This window comes from Nomascus leucogenys, chromosome 8 (genome assembly GCF_006542625.1).
Source record: "Nomascus leucogenys isolate Asia chromosome 8, Asia_NLE_v1, whole genome shotgun sequence".
Lineage (NCBI taxonomy): Eukaryota > Metazoa > Chordata > Mammalia > Primates > Hylobatidae > Nomascus > Nomascus leucogenys.
The window spans coordinates 27,173,551-27,188,803 of NC_044388.1; the positions used below are offsets into that span (position 1 = coordinate 27,173,551).

At 49.7% G+C, this 15,253-nt stretch overlaps 1 protein-coding gene across 4 annotated transcripts in view; it reads left to right on the plus strand.

Annotated features, from left to right (window-relative positions):
* Window positions 1–15,253, plus strand: part of BMP1 (bone morphogenetic protein 1) — a 47,564-nt gene that overhangs the window by 15,169 nt on the left and 17,142 nt on the right. For 3 of the 4 annotated variants that reach the window (XR_004031301.1, XM_030816940.1, XM_030816942.1), the window contains exons 8-12: window positions 365–480; window positions 11,996–12,098; window positions 14,003–14,119; window positions 14,390–14,535; window positions 14,669–14,864. Coding sequence is in view for 3 of the 4 variants with exons in the window: in XM_030816940.1 (XP_030672800.1) it covers window positions 365–480; window positions 11,996–12,098; window positions 14,003–14,119; window positions 14,390–14,535; window positions 14,669–14,864 (678 nt within the window). In the remaining variant the exon portion in view is untranslated. The remainder of the gene's footprint in view (window positions 1–364; window positions 481–11,995; window positions 12,099–14,002; window positions 14,120–14,389; window positions 14,536–14,668; window positions 14,865–15,253) is intronic. The other variant, XM_030816941.1, reaches the window with a different exon arrangement.

Consider the following 15,253-nt stretch of genomic DNA (forward strand, 5'->3'; position numbering starts at 1 on the left):
GCTCAGGTGGGTGGTCAGAAGCTGACCTGCCACCTTCTGAGGGTCTGTAGGGGCCGAAGTGGGGAGAACAGCAATCCTAGGAGAGGGAGGTGGCACGGAGCCCCACCAAGGGAGCCTGACCTTAGCTCTGGAACCCATATTGCCTTCACAAACAGGGCAGCACTGGGCTGGGAGGTAGGATGGCGTGTGCTGTTTGTGAGGCAGAGGGTGTGGATCTTACAGGGGCAGGACAGTTGCAGATACCCTCCCACTCCTCAGGCATTCTCCCCTCCCCCAGAGGATGCCAAGGCTCAGGGGTGGGTGAGCCAGAAGGTGGGGGGATTTGGCACCTGCAGCCCTGCCCTGTCATTTTCTTTCCTCACAGCCTGTGGAGAGACCCTGCAAGACAGCACAGGCAACTTCTCCTCCCCTGAATACCCCAATGGCTACTCTGCTCACATGCACTGCGTATGGCGCATCTCCGTCACACCCGGGGAGAAGGTACGTGTGGGCTCAGCCTCTGAGCCTCCCCCTCCCCTGCGGGTCCCCATACCTCAGGGACTTCTCCCACAGTGGGGGTCAATACGGGTGCCAGCGACCTACCTGGCTACCATAAATGCATTGAGTCCACAGCGCTGATGGAGCACTGCTGTGGGAAGGGGCTCCTGGCATTCACCGCCTTCCCTGGCATCTCCCAATAATTGTAAATTAGTGTTAATTTGCACATAGCACTTGCTGTGTAGGTCTATTTTGATTATCTAGTTCTTCTTGGGTGCTTTTCCTACATCACCTCTTTTAGTTTTTATGGCTACCTCCACCTTTATTTTACAGATGAGGAAACTGAGGCACAGGGTGGTTAAGTAACTTGCCCAAGGTCACACAGCTAACAAGGACTGAGGTGGGACTGGAGCCCTTCTCAGGTCTGGGTTCCCTTGGATTAACTGCTCAGCAATCATCCATCTCATCAGGGCTTGGGCCAGGGGCTCCTGAAGGGCTCTTCCCAATTCTGACAGGCTCTAGTCCTGTGAACAATTAAGGAATGATGCAGGTGCCTCCAGCAGGATGCTGCCTGGTGGGTCTCTCCTTCTCACCTATCCTTCCCCTTGCTCAGGCCAGGACCCTCCAGTCTTTGCTCTGTGGGCCTGATTTTCTGTGCCTGGCTCTCCACTGGCACTCTATTTCTCCTCCCTCTACCTGTCACCTGCTGTATCAGTTCTGATCCATAGGGAAAGCTCACCTCCACCTTCTGTCTTACCTTGTGGGGAAGTGCCCAGTTCTCATACTTGCTGCCACGTGGGGCTGGCTTCAGGCATACTGCGGGATCGGGTCAGAGCTGTCTCCATCTTCACAGTCTAGCTCGGATGTGACCTCCTTCAGGAAGCCTTCCCTGCTCGTTACTAATTGGTGGCAAGCAGGGTGGACACCGAGTGTGGGGAGGGCCCCCAAGCCCGTGGGTCAGGTTTCCCACTGCATGGTTGCTTAGCCCTGTTTGAATACCTAAGGTGATGAGAGGCTCACTACTTTTCAGAATAATTCATTCTGTTCTCTAGCCAGCTCTTTTTTTTTTTTTTTTTTTCTTGAGACAGAATCTCACTCTGTCACCCAAGCTGGAGTGCAGTGGCACGATCTCAGCTCACTGCAACCTCTGCCTCCTAGGCTCAAGCAATACTCCCACCTCAGCCTCTGGAGTAGCTGGGACCACAGATGTGCGCCACCATGCCTGGCAATTTTTTTTCTATTTTTGGTCGAGGCAGGGTTTCGCCATGTTGCACAGGCTGGTCTTGAACTCCTGAGCTCAAGTGATCCTCCTGGCTCAGGCTTCCAAAGTGCTGGGATTACAGGCGTGAGCCACCGCATCTGGCCTATAGCCAGCTCTTAATGTTACAACATCTCTTCTCCCTTAAGCCCCCCAATTGCTCCAGTACTTTCCTCAAGAGCAGTTCAGGATAACTCACTCCCTCTTTCCCATGTCAGCCCTCCTAATGTGGGAGACTACTCCCATCCCTTCTTAGATCTATTCACGGTCTTTTCACACAGACTCTGGACCTCTGCACCAACTCCAGACCTTCTGTGTCCTTCATATTTTTATTGCTCCCAAGAATGAGCTACAAGACTTTATTTTCCTTGATTGGGGCATGGTTCTTAATGTCATAATGTGGCGTTGAGCTGGGTTCAATTCTATTATTGGTTCCATTGTTCATTTTGACATAGATCATTTCGAATCAGAATTTCACCATCCATCAGGCAGCCCTTCTTTTACCTCTGCCATGAGCTCCTTTGATAAGCATGTCTTTTAGGTCTTCATCCTGGCCTTTGATCAAAACATAGAACAGCACACAAACCAAAGAAGAACCAAGATTTCCCTCCAAATTGACATTAGTCTGTTAATCTAGGCTTTGAGCAGTTGTTACACCAGTTATGATGCCACTTAAGGTCATTACTATCCAGCCACAGGTGACCACCAGTTGACCGGGATGTACGCTCCTTCTGAGACCATACCTTGGTCTTCTTTCTATCCTTGGCCCAAGAAGTGTTTCATAAATGCTGAATACGTAAGATGCAATGCCTTACCAAATTAAATCTACTGTTCCACCAGTTGATAAAACCCCTTTTAAAAGGAAGACAAATGTGTTCGACCTGCCTTGTTTCTAGTGAACCCAAACTGGCTCCTAGTAATCAAGTGTTTCTTTTCTAAATGGTCACAGACCATCTGTTTCATTGGGGATTGACGTTTGGCTGAGTGGTTTGCAATTCCCAGAATCCACTCCTTACTCTCCTCCCAGCACACACACACCCCTTTGAAGACTGGGAAAGGTTTTACTCTGAGTCCTGCAGATTACACATGCTGATCACATCTGCAAATTATTTGACTGTCTCCTCTGATGTCACTGATGAGCTTGGAGACAAAAACCAATGTAGAGAGGTGCTCACGGGCTCTCCTCCTTCTATGTTATTGAGCTTCTATTTCCTTTTCAAACAATGCTTATTTTCATTTGTTGTAATTTGAAGATCATTCTTACGTAGGACAGATTTTTATTGAGAGTTGAGTAATTCTGGCTTCTCTCTTGGTTGATATTCTACCATCTTCCCTTAAAAATGAACCCATTCTTCCTTGTTCTGAATCTCACTTAAAAAATGGCAGTTCTGGCCAGTATATGGCCCATGCCTGTAATCCCAACACTTTGGGAAGCTGAGGCAGGAGGATCACTTGAGGCCAGGAGTTTGAGACCAGCCTGGCTAACATAGGGGAACTCTATCTCTACAAAAAATTTTAAAAATTAGCTGGGTGTCTGGTGGGTGTTGGTAGTTCCAGCTACTCGGGAGGCTGAGGTGGGAGGATTGCTTGAGCCTGGGAGTTCAAGGTTGCAGTGAGCTATGATTATACCACTACACTCATGCCAGGGGGCAGAGCAAGATCTTGTCTCAAAACAACAACAAAAAATTGCATTCCTTTTTTGCTGTTTTCCACCAGCTATGCCCTGGCTTCCTTTGTTTCCCTCTAAAGGGTTCCCATTACTCCAGCCTTGGGAAATCTCACCCATCGATAATAATAGCAATAACTAACAATGATTGAACATATGATTGAGCAGGTATGTGTTAAATTATTATTATTATTATTATTATTATTATTATTACTATTGAGACGTGTTTCATTCTTGTTGCCCAGGCTGGAGTGCAATGGCACAATCTCAGCTCACCACAACCTCCTCAGCCTCCTGAGCAGCTGGGATTACAGGCATGTGCCACCACACCCGGCTAATTTTGTATTTTTAGTAGAGACGGGTTTCTCCATGTTGGTCAGGCTGGTCTCGAACTCCCGACCTCAGGTGATTCGCCTGCCTCGGCCTCCCAAAGTGCTGGGATTACAGACATGAGCCACTGCGCCCGACCATGTTAAATTCTTTATGTGTGTTATGTCCAACATTATCGTACAGCAACATTATGGGCCAGATGCTAACATTATCCCTGTTTTGGGTATGAGAAACCAGGCTTGGAAAAATTTAGTAACTTCTCCAAAATTACACAAAATTGGATTATGACACAAGAGTCAGTGATTGCAATATTATGTATGTTCTAAAGCCCTGCTGCATTTCGACAATTACTTTAGTGCTCTTCAGCAAACCTGTGTGCCTACTATGTGCCCAGCACTGAGCCAGCCACCAGGGATGTACAGACACACAAGACGGTCCCTGGCCCTGAGCAGCGGAGTCAGGTGGCACGCTACTTACCTTCCTGTCCAGGAGGTTTTGCAATCGGCAGGGGTATGGCATTGGGCTACGATCAGCTTCCTTCCCTGTTCTTCCTGGCTGGCCTGGGCTGACACTAGTCTCTCTAGTGGACACACATGGCCTTGCCCCAAAAGCATCTCTCTCTGCCTTGGGGCTGCTCCCGCTGCAATTCCCAGAGGACTCCTGTCCTTTTTTTCAGAAGCTTGCCTGGAGCCGCAGAAAGAGAAAAGGGCTAGCTATAAAAATTCCAGATTAATCAACGCATGGTTGTAGAAATACACGAAGCAAAAACTATCCACAGTCCTGAATGAAATTGGAGAGTTGTAAGGAAAGCCAAGTGACACCCTGGGGACGTGAACATTGAAAGGGCATGAAGAGCCAGGTGTAGTAAAATACTAATGGCCTCTCTATTGTTTAATGATTATGTACCACGGAGAGCATTAGGCACCTTACATGCCAGACCTCGCTATTCCCCATAACACTTTTACGACCTAGGTAGTATTATCCCTATTGTACAGCCAAGAGAATGGAGGCTTCAAGCGCTTGAGTAATCTACCCAAGTTTACACAAGTAGTAGTGGTGAAATTGGCATTCGGTTCTAGGACTTTCTGACTCCAAAGTCTATGGTCCTTCAAAGGTAAACCTGAAATAATGCTGCCTGCTTTAGTGGATGGACTTTGCCATCTATTTTGGCTGTGGAGAAGTTGTTTTTCATTTGCCTCCCAATTCTCAGCTTATTGCCAGAAATGTGAATGATAGGTAAATCTTGCCATATACAATTGATTCTGCCGGTCATGGGTATGTCAAAGTAAAAGAGCCACCTGGAAAGCCTTCTTTTCAGATCCCCGAAGTCTACACTCATGTAATTAGCAGATGGCATGGAGAGGACTGACAGTGGTTCCCCAGCAACGGAGGAGAATCTTTATGAGGAGGAGACGGTTTTAAGAAGGGAATTGGCCGTGTGCGGTGACTCACACCTGTAATCCCAGCACTTAGGGAGGTCGAGGCGGGTGGATCACTGGAGGTCAGGGGTTTGAGACCAGCCTGGCCAACATGGTGAAACCCTGTTTCTACTAAAAACACAAAAATTAGCTGGGCGTGGTGGTGCATGCCTGTAGTCCCAGCTACTCGGGAGGCTGAGGCAGGAGAATCGCTTGCTCAAACCCGGGAGGTGGAGGTTGCAGTGAACCAAGATTGTGCTACTGCATTCCAGCCTGGGCAACAGAGTAAGACTCACTCTCAAAAAGGAAAAAAAAAAAAAGAAGGGAATCATGGTCAGCGGATTAAACATTTGCAGAGGAGCCAAGAAGATAAGAACTTTTGGAGCTGGCAATATCTGCCCTCATTCCCATCCCTGCCTCCTGATAGGCTACCTGTTCTTCAAGGTCCAACCCGAATTCTTTTTTTTTTGAGACTGAGTCTCACTCTGTTGCCCAAGCTGGAGTGCAGTGGCACGATCTCGGCTCACCTCGACCTCTGCCCCCCGGGTTCAAGCAATTCTTCTGCCTCAGTCTCCCGAGTAGCTGGGATCACAGGCACCTGCCATCGCCCCTGGCTAATTTTTGTATTTTTAGGAGAGACAGGGTTTCACCATCTTTCCTTTTTTTTTTTTTTTTTTTGAGACGAAGTCTTGCTCTTGTCCCCCAGGCTGGAGTGCAATGACACGATCTCAGCTCAATGCAACCTCCACCTCCTGGGTTCAAGCGATTCTCCTGCCTCAGCCTCCCGAGTAGCTGGGATTACAGGCGCCTGCCACCACGCCCGGCTAATTTTTGTATTTTTAGTAGAGACGGGGTGTCACCATGTTGGCCAGGCTGGTCTCGGACTCCTGACCTCAGGCGATCCGCCCGCCTCGGCCTCCCAAAGTGCTGGGATTACAGGCGTGAGCCCCCCGGCCCAACCCAAATTCTTAATGCCTTCCCTGACTTCCACATCCCCAGCCAGGCCAAAGGGATCCCTCCCTTCTCTGCAAAGCCTGTGCTGGATCCTACCCTAAGTTCCTGCTTCTTGAAGGATGTGGGGCTCTGAGGATGAAGGGAAAATGGACACTCGTCCTTAGCACAGCTGCTGAGCAGAATTGCTTGGCAGGCCCAGGGAGGCCATGTGGAGGATTGGTGGAGGGTGTAACTTTAAGAGCCAGAGTGCCTGAGTTTGACTCACAGCTGTGCCATGTACTGGCTGTGTGGTCTTGGGGAAGTTGCTTAACCTCTCTGTGCCTTTGTTTCCCCGTCTATCTATATATATATTTTTTGAGATGGAGTCTCACTCTGTTGCCCAGGCTGGAGTGCAGTGGCGTGATCTCGGCTTACTGCAACCTCTACCTCTGGGTTCAAGCAATTCTTCTGCCTCAGCCTCCCAAGTAGCTGGGACTATAGGCACGTGCCACCATGCCTGGCTAATTTTTGTATTTTTAGTAGAGACAGGGTTTCGCCATGTTGGCCAGTCTGGTCTTGAACTCCTGACCTCAGGTGATCCTGCCTCAGCCTCCCTAAGTGCTGGGATTACAGGCGCGAGCCCCCGTGCCTGGCCTGTTTCCCCAACTATAAAATGAGCCTGGCAATAGTACCTACCACAAGGGGGGTACTATCAAGTTTGATCTGCTAACCATGATTCCCTTCTTAAAACCGTCTCCTCCTCATAAAGGTATAAGGATTAAACAAATTAATATACATAAAGTTCCTGGAGTAGTACCTATCACATAGTGAGAACTCAACCAGTGTTAGCTGCTGCTATCTTTCCCATATTCCTAATCTTTTAATTTTATTTAATTATTTTATTTTATTTTATTTTTTAGAGACAGAGTCTTACTCTGTTGCCCAGGCTGGAGTGCAGCTCACTGCAAACTCTGCATCTCGGGTTCAAGTGATTCTCGTGTCTCAGATTCCCAAGTAATCGGGACTACTGGCACGTGCCACCACATCCGGCTGATTTTTATATTTTTAATAAAGATGGGGTTTTGTCATGTTGGCCAGGCTAGTCTCAAACTCCTAACCTCAGGTGATCTGCCCACCTGGGCCTTCCAAAGTGTTGGGATTACAGGCGTGAGCCACCACGCCCAGGCCAGCCCCTAATCTTTTATTTATTTTAATTAATTAATTAATTTATTTATTTATTTTGAGACGGAGTCTTGCTCTGTTGCCCGGGCTGGAGTGCAGTGGCATGATCTCGGCTCACTGCAAGCTCCGCCTCCAGGGTTCAGCCATTCTCCTGCCTCAGCCTCCTCAGTAGCTGGGACTACAGGCGCCCACCACCATGCCCAGCTAATTTTTTTTTTCTTTTTTGTATTTTTAGTAGAGACAGGGTTTCACTGTGTTAGCCCGGATGGTCTCAATCTCCTGGCCTCGTGATCCGCCCACCTCGGCCTCCCAAAGTGCTGGAATTACAGGCGTGAGCCACCGTGCCCAGCCCCCAGCCCCTAATCTTTTTAAATGAGGAAATCCTGGTCCACTTCCCTAGGGACGCTATTTCTCTCTAATTCCAGGATTCTAGTCTGAACCATTCCAAATACCAAAAAATCTTAAGCAAACTTCATTCTACTAGCAAAGTTAACATTTATTGAGTGCTTACTGTGTGTTAGGCACTTGTAAATTTTACACATATATGAATTGAACTCCCCTAAGTCCTGGGAGGCAGATAGTATCATCATTACCCTCTTATAAATAAGGACACAGAGGCACAGAGGAACTGGTTGTTGGGCCTAAAGATCATGCAGCAAAGTCAGATTGAAGCCAGACAGTGAGTCACCAAGGGGCAACATGTTTAACTGGCACACTGTGGCCTGAAGAGAGGTGTCCTATTACTTCTCCCCTGCCAGCATGCAGCAAGCATGAGGAGTATTTCCTATATTCGGGGTGCACCAGGAGACTCTGCACCCCATATCTCATTGAATCCTCCCAACTCCCCAGTGGAGCCATTATAATCATTTCCAGTTTGGGGTTTTGTTTTTTTTTTCTGAGACAGAGTTGCTCTGTTGCCCAGTGGTGTGATCATGGCTCATTCCAGCCTGGACCTCCGTGGCTCAAGTGATCCTCCCACCTCCACCTCCCGAGTAGCTGGGACCACTGCCATGCACCATCATGTCCGGCAAATTTTTCAATTTTTTTGTAGAGATGGGGTCTCACTGTGTTGCTCAGGCTGGTCTCAAACTCCTGAGCTCAAGCGATCCTCCCACCTCAGTCACCCAAAGTGCTGGGATGACGGGCATGAGCCACCGCACCCGGCCCCATCTCAATTTCAGACAAAAACACTGAGCCTTAAGGAAGCTGAGCCACAGGCCCAAGTCACCAGCCGGAAGCGGCGGGGCTGGCCAGGTTTTCTCTGGCAAAGGGCATTGCCCTTGCCACCAGAGCACAGCTGTTTCCACACGACAGAAGCCAGAACAACTCTTAATTTGACACCTCCGGTCTCAATATAGCCATCACTGGGCCTCTCTGTAGGATGCCTCTCTTGGCCAATGCAGGTTTCTTCCTCCTGAGTGATGTGACCCCTGGTTCCTCCTGCTTCTTTGGAGGTCTCGGGTGGGCCCTCTGGGGTTCTGCCGGCTGGGCGTGGTTTCGTCCTCAGCAGCTTTGACATCATCCTCCCCAGACAGAGCCAAGGCTGCTTCTAAGGATGAAGGAAAGCGGGCGCTTGTCCTCAGCACAGCTGCTGAGCAGAACTGCTTGGCAGGCGCAGGGAGGCCACGTGGAGGAGTGGTGGAGGGTGTGTCAGGAGCCAGAGCGCCCTCACTCGGCCCTCTGCATCCCTTCTTCCACCCAGCAACTCTTGTTTTTGTTGTTTGTTAGGTATACAAATAACATATGCACACAGTAAACTTTTTGAACAGTCTAGAAATGCCTAAAATAACAAGTGAATTTTCTCCCCTTGACCCTCCAGATCCCACTCCTCAGAGGTGACTAAGCATTGGTAACACTTTCTGGTGTCTCCTTCCAGACCCTTCTAGGCATATATGTGCATGTGAGCATGGATGTGTATATATGTATGTATATATATACAAGACAAAAAGGAATTGTATGCACACGTATATGGGCTTTTGCAACATACCTTGCACTCAGCAATGAATTGTGGTCGCTGTTCCATGCCAGCACTCAGTCAATGGCTGCTTAGAATACTATTGTGTTGATTTCTCTCAATTTAATTATTCAGTTGCCCCCTGCAGGTCTCTACTGATGGAGATACACACACACACACACATACACATACATATACATATATATCTTATATATTATGTATTATATATTACGTATAAATAATAAAACCAAATTTCCATTCAGTGAGCCAGTGCAATCCCGGCTCACTGAAGCCTCAGCCTCCTAGGCTCAGGTGATCCTCCCACTTCAGCCTTCCTAGTAGCTGGAACTACAGACACATGCCACCATAGCTGGCTAATTTTTTAATTTTTCTAAAGATGGGGGTCTCACTATGTTGCCCAGGCTGGTCTCACACTCATGGACTCAAGTGATCCCCTTGCCTCAGCCTCCCAAAGTGTTCAGTGACAGGTGTGAGCTACCATGTCTGGTCCACATTTGGTAATGAGACGCCATCTACTCCCTTGCAAGAGCTAGAACGGACTTGCATCTTGAGAGTTTCAAAATGCCAGGACTTCTAATAGTAACAATAACTTTTGATGATGATAATAATAACCAAGAGTAATATATAGTGTGCTTTTCTTTATTTTATTTTATCTTTTTTTCGAGACAGAGTCTTCCTCTGTCGCCCAGGCTGCAGTGCAGTGGCACGATCTAGGCTCACTGCAACCTTTGCCTCCCAGGTTCAAGCAATTCTCCTGCCTCAGCCTACTGAGTAGCTAGGATTACAGGTGCCCACCGTCACACCTGCCTAATTTTTTTTGTATTTTTAGTAGAGATGAGGTTTCACCATGTTGGCCAGGCTGGTCTTGAACGCCTGACCTCAAGTGATCCACCTGCCTTGGCCTCCCAATGTGTTGGGATTACAGGAGTGAACTACCGCGCTTGGCCTATAGTGTGCTTTTCAAAAACATCTTACTCAATTATATCACAGAATACCACAATTAATAAAAGGTCCCCCAAATAAATATAGTTAAACTCATGTATGAATTTTTAAAAAGAATAGAAGAAAAGGGATGGGCTGTGGAGCTAAGCTGGGTAAGGAGAGAGAGTAGATGGGGGTGACCGGCAGTGGCATTGCCCTGGGTGCAGTGGGTTGAAGGTCGCAGTGATGAGAACTGACAGAAAGACTGGGAACTGAATGGAGAGTGGGGCCCTTGAAGCTGAGATTATGGAGGGGCAGACAATTCTCGATGAAGCCGGCCTGCACGGTGTGACATGTTGGTGTGTGGCCGAGAAGGTATAGAGAGGCCGAGAGAGGAGGTTGCGGAACTGAGCAGCCAAGAAGTGGGAAAGGTCCTCTAGGCAGATATTGGAATCACTAGGTATTCTGATAGGGCCCATGTCAGAGTGACCAGGAGCCAGGAGCTCCTCCCCGACTAGCCAGTTGACCCTGGCTACAGACAGCAATTGCCAGTGCCCACCATGGAATCTTTTTCATCCTGGCCTCCACTCTGCCTCTAACTCTCCAAGAAGGTACAAGGGAGGCAGACTCTCCCCTTCTCTAGCGGAGAACCCAGCTCTCCCAGAGCGGGAGACCCCTGAGACCATTGAGAGTCCGCTGCACTGGCCTCGCAGGTCACAGCGAACACATCCCTGGAATCCCTACTTGTTGGAACTCTGAATACACAGCAGGCTTTGGGCCCACTCTGGAACCTACCAAGGAAGTGGTTTTCCCCTGGAAGTGGAGGGAAATCATTAAATTCTCTACCTGTTAAAATGCCCACCTGCTAAGGAGGATTGGTACTCACCAAGATGTAACATTCCTCCAGTAGCGAGCGAGCATTTCCTGAGCTCGAAGCCTGAAATGAGGGGCTCAGGACAGACAGTGCCTGTGCCTTGGAAGTGTGATGTCAGGGTAGGGACTCTTCTCCCCATTGCACGCAGGACATAGCAGAGGCTCAGAGGTTGCATGGTTTGCTTGATGACTCACAGCAGGAAATGCAGAGTGGAGATTCACACCCAGGCTGTTGTGACTGGGGTCTGAGCTTTCTCATGCGTATGTCTCATCCCTCCCTAAGCCTGGAGCTTCTTGAGGACAGGGATGGATTCAGATCTGGTGTCCTTTCAGCAGTTAGTGTGTCCCCCTGTCCAGAATCAGCACTCAATAAATGATGATGGGGCCGGGCGCAGTGACGAACTCCTGTAATCCCAGCACTTTGGGAGGCTCAGGTCGGAGGATGGCTTGAGCCTGGGAGGTGGAGGCTGCAGTGAGCTGTGATTGTACCATTGCACTCCAGCCTGGGCGACAAAGCAAGACCCTGACAAAAAAAAAAAGTGATGATTGGCGATTCAGCCCTTCTTACCCCTTGCCTCTCCTCTTGGGACCCTTCGTCCCTACTTCAGACCCCCCAGTACCCTCATGCAGCCCTTGGCCCTTCCTACCACTGTAGAGACCAGTTCCTCTTGAAGGTATTATAGGTTGTGTTATCTAATTGACTATGAAGAGAGCTGGAGCCAGGGGTTCTACCCAAAGTGACGGCTCCTTCTCCTCCTGGGCCTTCTGGGAAGAAAGCTGACCATACGCAGATAACTGTGGAGGAGGGCCGGTTCTGTGCCGGGAGCTCCTTTTGGGAGCCCCTTAACTCTCACCCGTGGGGACCTGCCTCGCGTAAGGTGGGCGGTGGTCATCATGGGGCTGGCAGAGGGCTGGTGCAACGTTCGGGACAGCTTAACCCTCTTCCTCCCCTGTTGCCCTAGATCATCCTGAACTTCACGTCCCTGGACCTGTACCGCAGCCGCCTGTGCTGGTACGACTACGTGGAGGTCCGAGATGGCTTTTGGAGGAAGGCGTCCCTCCGAGGTAACGGCACCAGCCACCCCCTGCCCCCTCCATGCTGATTCCCTCTCTGAACCACCCTCATCACACTCTTCATCCCCCTCCAGGGCCCAACACTGGCCAGGGATGACATCCTGTTGTGGGAGCCAGGAGTCCTGGCATCATTAGTCCCAGAGAGCTGCATTACTCACTTGCTGCGTGACTTTAGGCAAGTCCTGACCTCGATCTGGACTTCAGAGTCCCCAGTGCAGGCTTCTGGGCCTCCCTGTGAAGTTGGCTGTCACCCTACGGGTGCAAGGAGTCATCGGAATTGACTGAGAGAGACAGGCTGTTCTGCGCATCCCCATGGCCCCAGGCTCTCTTCCTCATCTGGGCACTTTCAGAGGCTCCGCTATTTTTTTCTGTCTGCCCTTCTGGTTTTTGAGTGCCCACAGTGCAGCCTGGCTCAAAAGAGAGTCATCATAACCTGCCAGCCCATCTCCTAACTCACTGCCGAGGGCTGCACACTGGGTGCCGTGGCCCGACCTTGTTTGCATAGGATACTTTGTCCCGAGGAGGGTAGGGGGCAGGAGGTGAGTCAGTGGGAGTAAGTGGGTCAGAAACACAGAACAGAAGGTGCTTTAATGAACCTAGAATTAGGGCAAAGGGAGGCAGGTGATCCTAGAGGGTATTTGCAGCAAGCCCAAGGAGCTGTGTGAATCTCCTCCTAGCTGGACATGATGGTAAGGAGCTCAGGGCCACTTTTGGCAACAGAACCTCTTCTCCTCAGCCTATGCCTAAAACAGCCAGACGGATCTTGCTCACCTCTATTTTCCCCCCAGTTTCCGATATTTAAATATTTCTTTTTGGTCACTCAAAGCAGCTGTCCTTAACAGCACTTCCTCTCGCAGACGTGTTAGTGTTTTTCCAAGATGGGAGTTTCTTTTTCATAACTTACATTCCTGGGCCAGCACCCTCTGTCCCTTGCTGAATGTTGGGAAACACCGGCCTTATTAGGAACACACAACTCATTCCTAGTTGATTCTTGACTACAAAGAATTCCACAGATGGCCGACCTCATTCACTTATGTCGATTCTTATTCATTTTTGTTTCAAAGTGGACATTTTGTGACCTAGTCCCCAGATTCTGGGGATTTATTTAGGGTCCTGGGGCATCCTTTGCATTTGACCAAATAAAAACATGTCTGTGAGGGCAGTTTGTAATGTGTAAAGAAAGCCATGTTTATTTCTGATTATATTTCCGATTTTATTTCTTATTCGGTCTCTTCTTTGCATAGAGACCAAATAAGAAAAGGTAAATAATGATGGTAGTATGCTCTTTAGAAAGGTAAATAGAACACATGTATAGTTGGACATTATAAAGATCTACCTTGGCCGGGCATGGTGGCTCACACCTGAAATCCCAGCACTCTGGGAGGCCAAGGTGGGTGGATCACCTGAGGTCAGGAGTTTGAGACCAGCCTGGCCAATATGGCAAAACCTCATCTCTACTAAAAATATGAAAATTAGCTGGGTGTGGTGGCAGATGCCTGTAGCCCCAGCTACTTGGGAGGCCGAGGCAGGAGAATTGCTTGAACCCAGGAGGCAGAGGTTGCAGTGAGCCGAGATCGCGCCACTGCACTCCAGCCTGGGTGACAGTGTGAGACTCCATCTCAAAAAAATAAAATAAGATAAAATGAAAAATAAAGATCTATCTTTCCTCCTAGAAATAGACTCATATCCTATCCCTCAAGTGGTCTCTGGCTCTCCTAAGCCAAATTGGACCTTGGACCAGACAGAAGCCAACCAGAGGGTGTACAGTCTTGGGAATATGTGAAGTAGGGTGGCCACAGATCAAGGCCCAAGCACCGAAGCCTCCTGGAGAGGCGGGGCCTCTGTACAGGGTGTCCTCAGGGTTCACCACTCTTCCATCCACACTGTCTGTGCAGGCCGCTTCTGCGGGTCCAAACTCCCTGAGCCTATCGTCTCCACTGACAGCCGCCTCTGGGTTGAATTCCGCAGCAGCAGCAATTGGGTTGGAAAGGGCTTCTTTGCAGTCTACGAAGGTACTGAGGAAGGCGGCGGGCGGGAGGAGTCAGATAGGAGGTCTCTGGGCATCGTAGAACAACTCCCTCCTGGCACCTGAGGGGCAAGATTGTGGGTTCCCAAGGGAAGAAGCAGAGAGAATGATGGGATTGCCTGGGACTGGGGGTTTGGTGGGGAACTGAAAAGTTGGGGGACATGGGAGGGACTGGAGGAGTGGGGAAAAGAGCTCCCTAGCAGGGCAGAGCATGCTGACTCACCACCCCTTCCCACCCCATCCCGTGTCCCCACAGCCATCTGCGGGGGTGATGTGAAAAAGGACTATGGCCACATTCAATCGCCCAACTACCCAGACGATTACCGGCCCAGCAAGGTCTGCATCTGGCGGATCCAGGTGTCTGAGGGCTTCCACGTGGGCCTCACGTTCCAGTCCTTTGAGGTAGGTCAGTGGCCCTGTGATCTGACATTTGAATCCTGCAGTTGCTCCCTGGGACAGCTGCCTCTCTTTGGGCTCCCAGGGGTGGGTCTCTGGCAGCCAGAGCCCCTTCCACTGATGAAGCCTCGACCCCTAGATTGAGCGCCATGACAGCTGTGCCTACGACTATCTGGAGGTGCGCGACGGGCACAGTGAGAGCAGCACCCTCATCGGGCGCTACTGTGGCTACGAGAAGCCTGATGACATCAAGAGCACATCCAGCCGCCTCTGGCTCAAGTTCGTCTCTGATGGGTCCATTAACAAAGCGGGCTTTGCCGTCAACTTTTTCAAAGGTGCCTCCTGTCTTACTCTCCCCTGCTCCAAGGTGCCTCGTGACCTTCATTCCTTCTTCACTCACTCATTCAACACGGAGACTCCAGGAGGCATATGGATGCCAGTGAGACCCCGGGGCCATGCCCTTAAGGAGCTCTGGGCTACCTGGGGAGAAGAGGTCCCCCAATGTGGATTAGAGGCAGGACCTGCTGTATGATTCAGGGAGGAAAAAAGGCAGTTGGAGGTCTTTTTCACCTATATGACCTTGGGCAGGGTATTTTCCCTGAACCTCAGTTTCTCATCTGTAAAATGGGCACAGTAACAGTCCCTCCACCACAGGCTTCACATAAGGATTGAAGGAGAAATGAAAGAGGGGTCCTTAGTCAGGGAACAGCATGTGAGAGACACC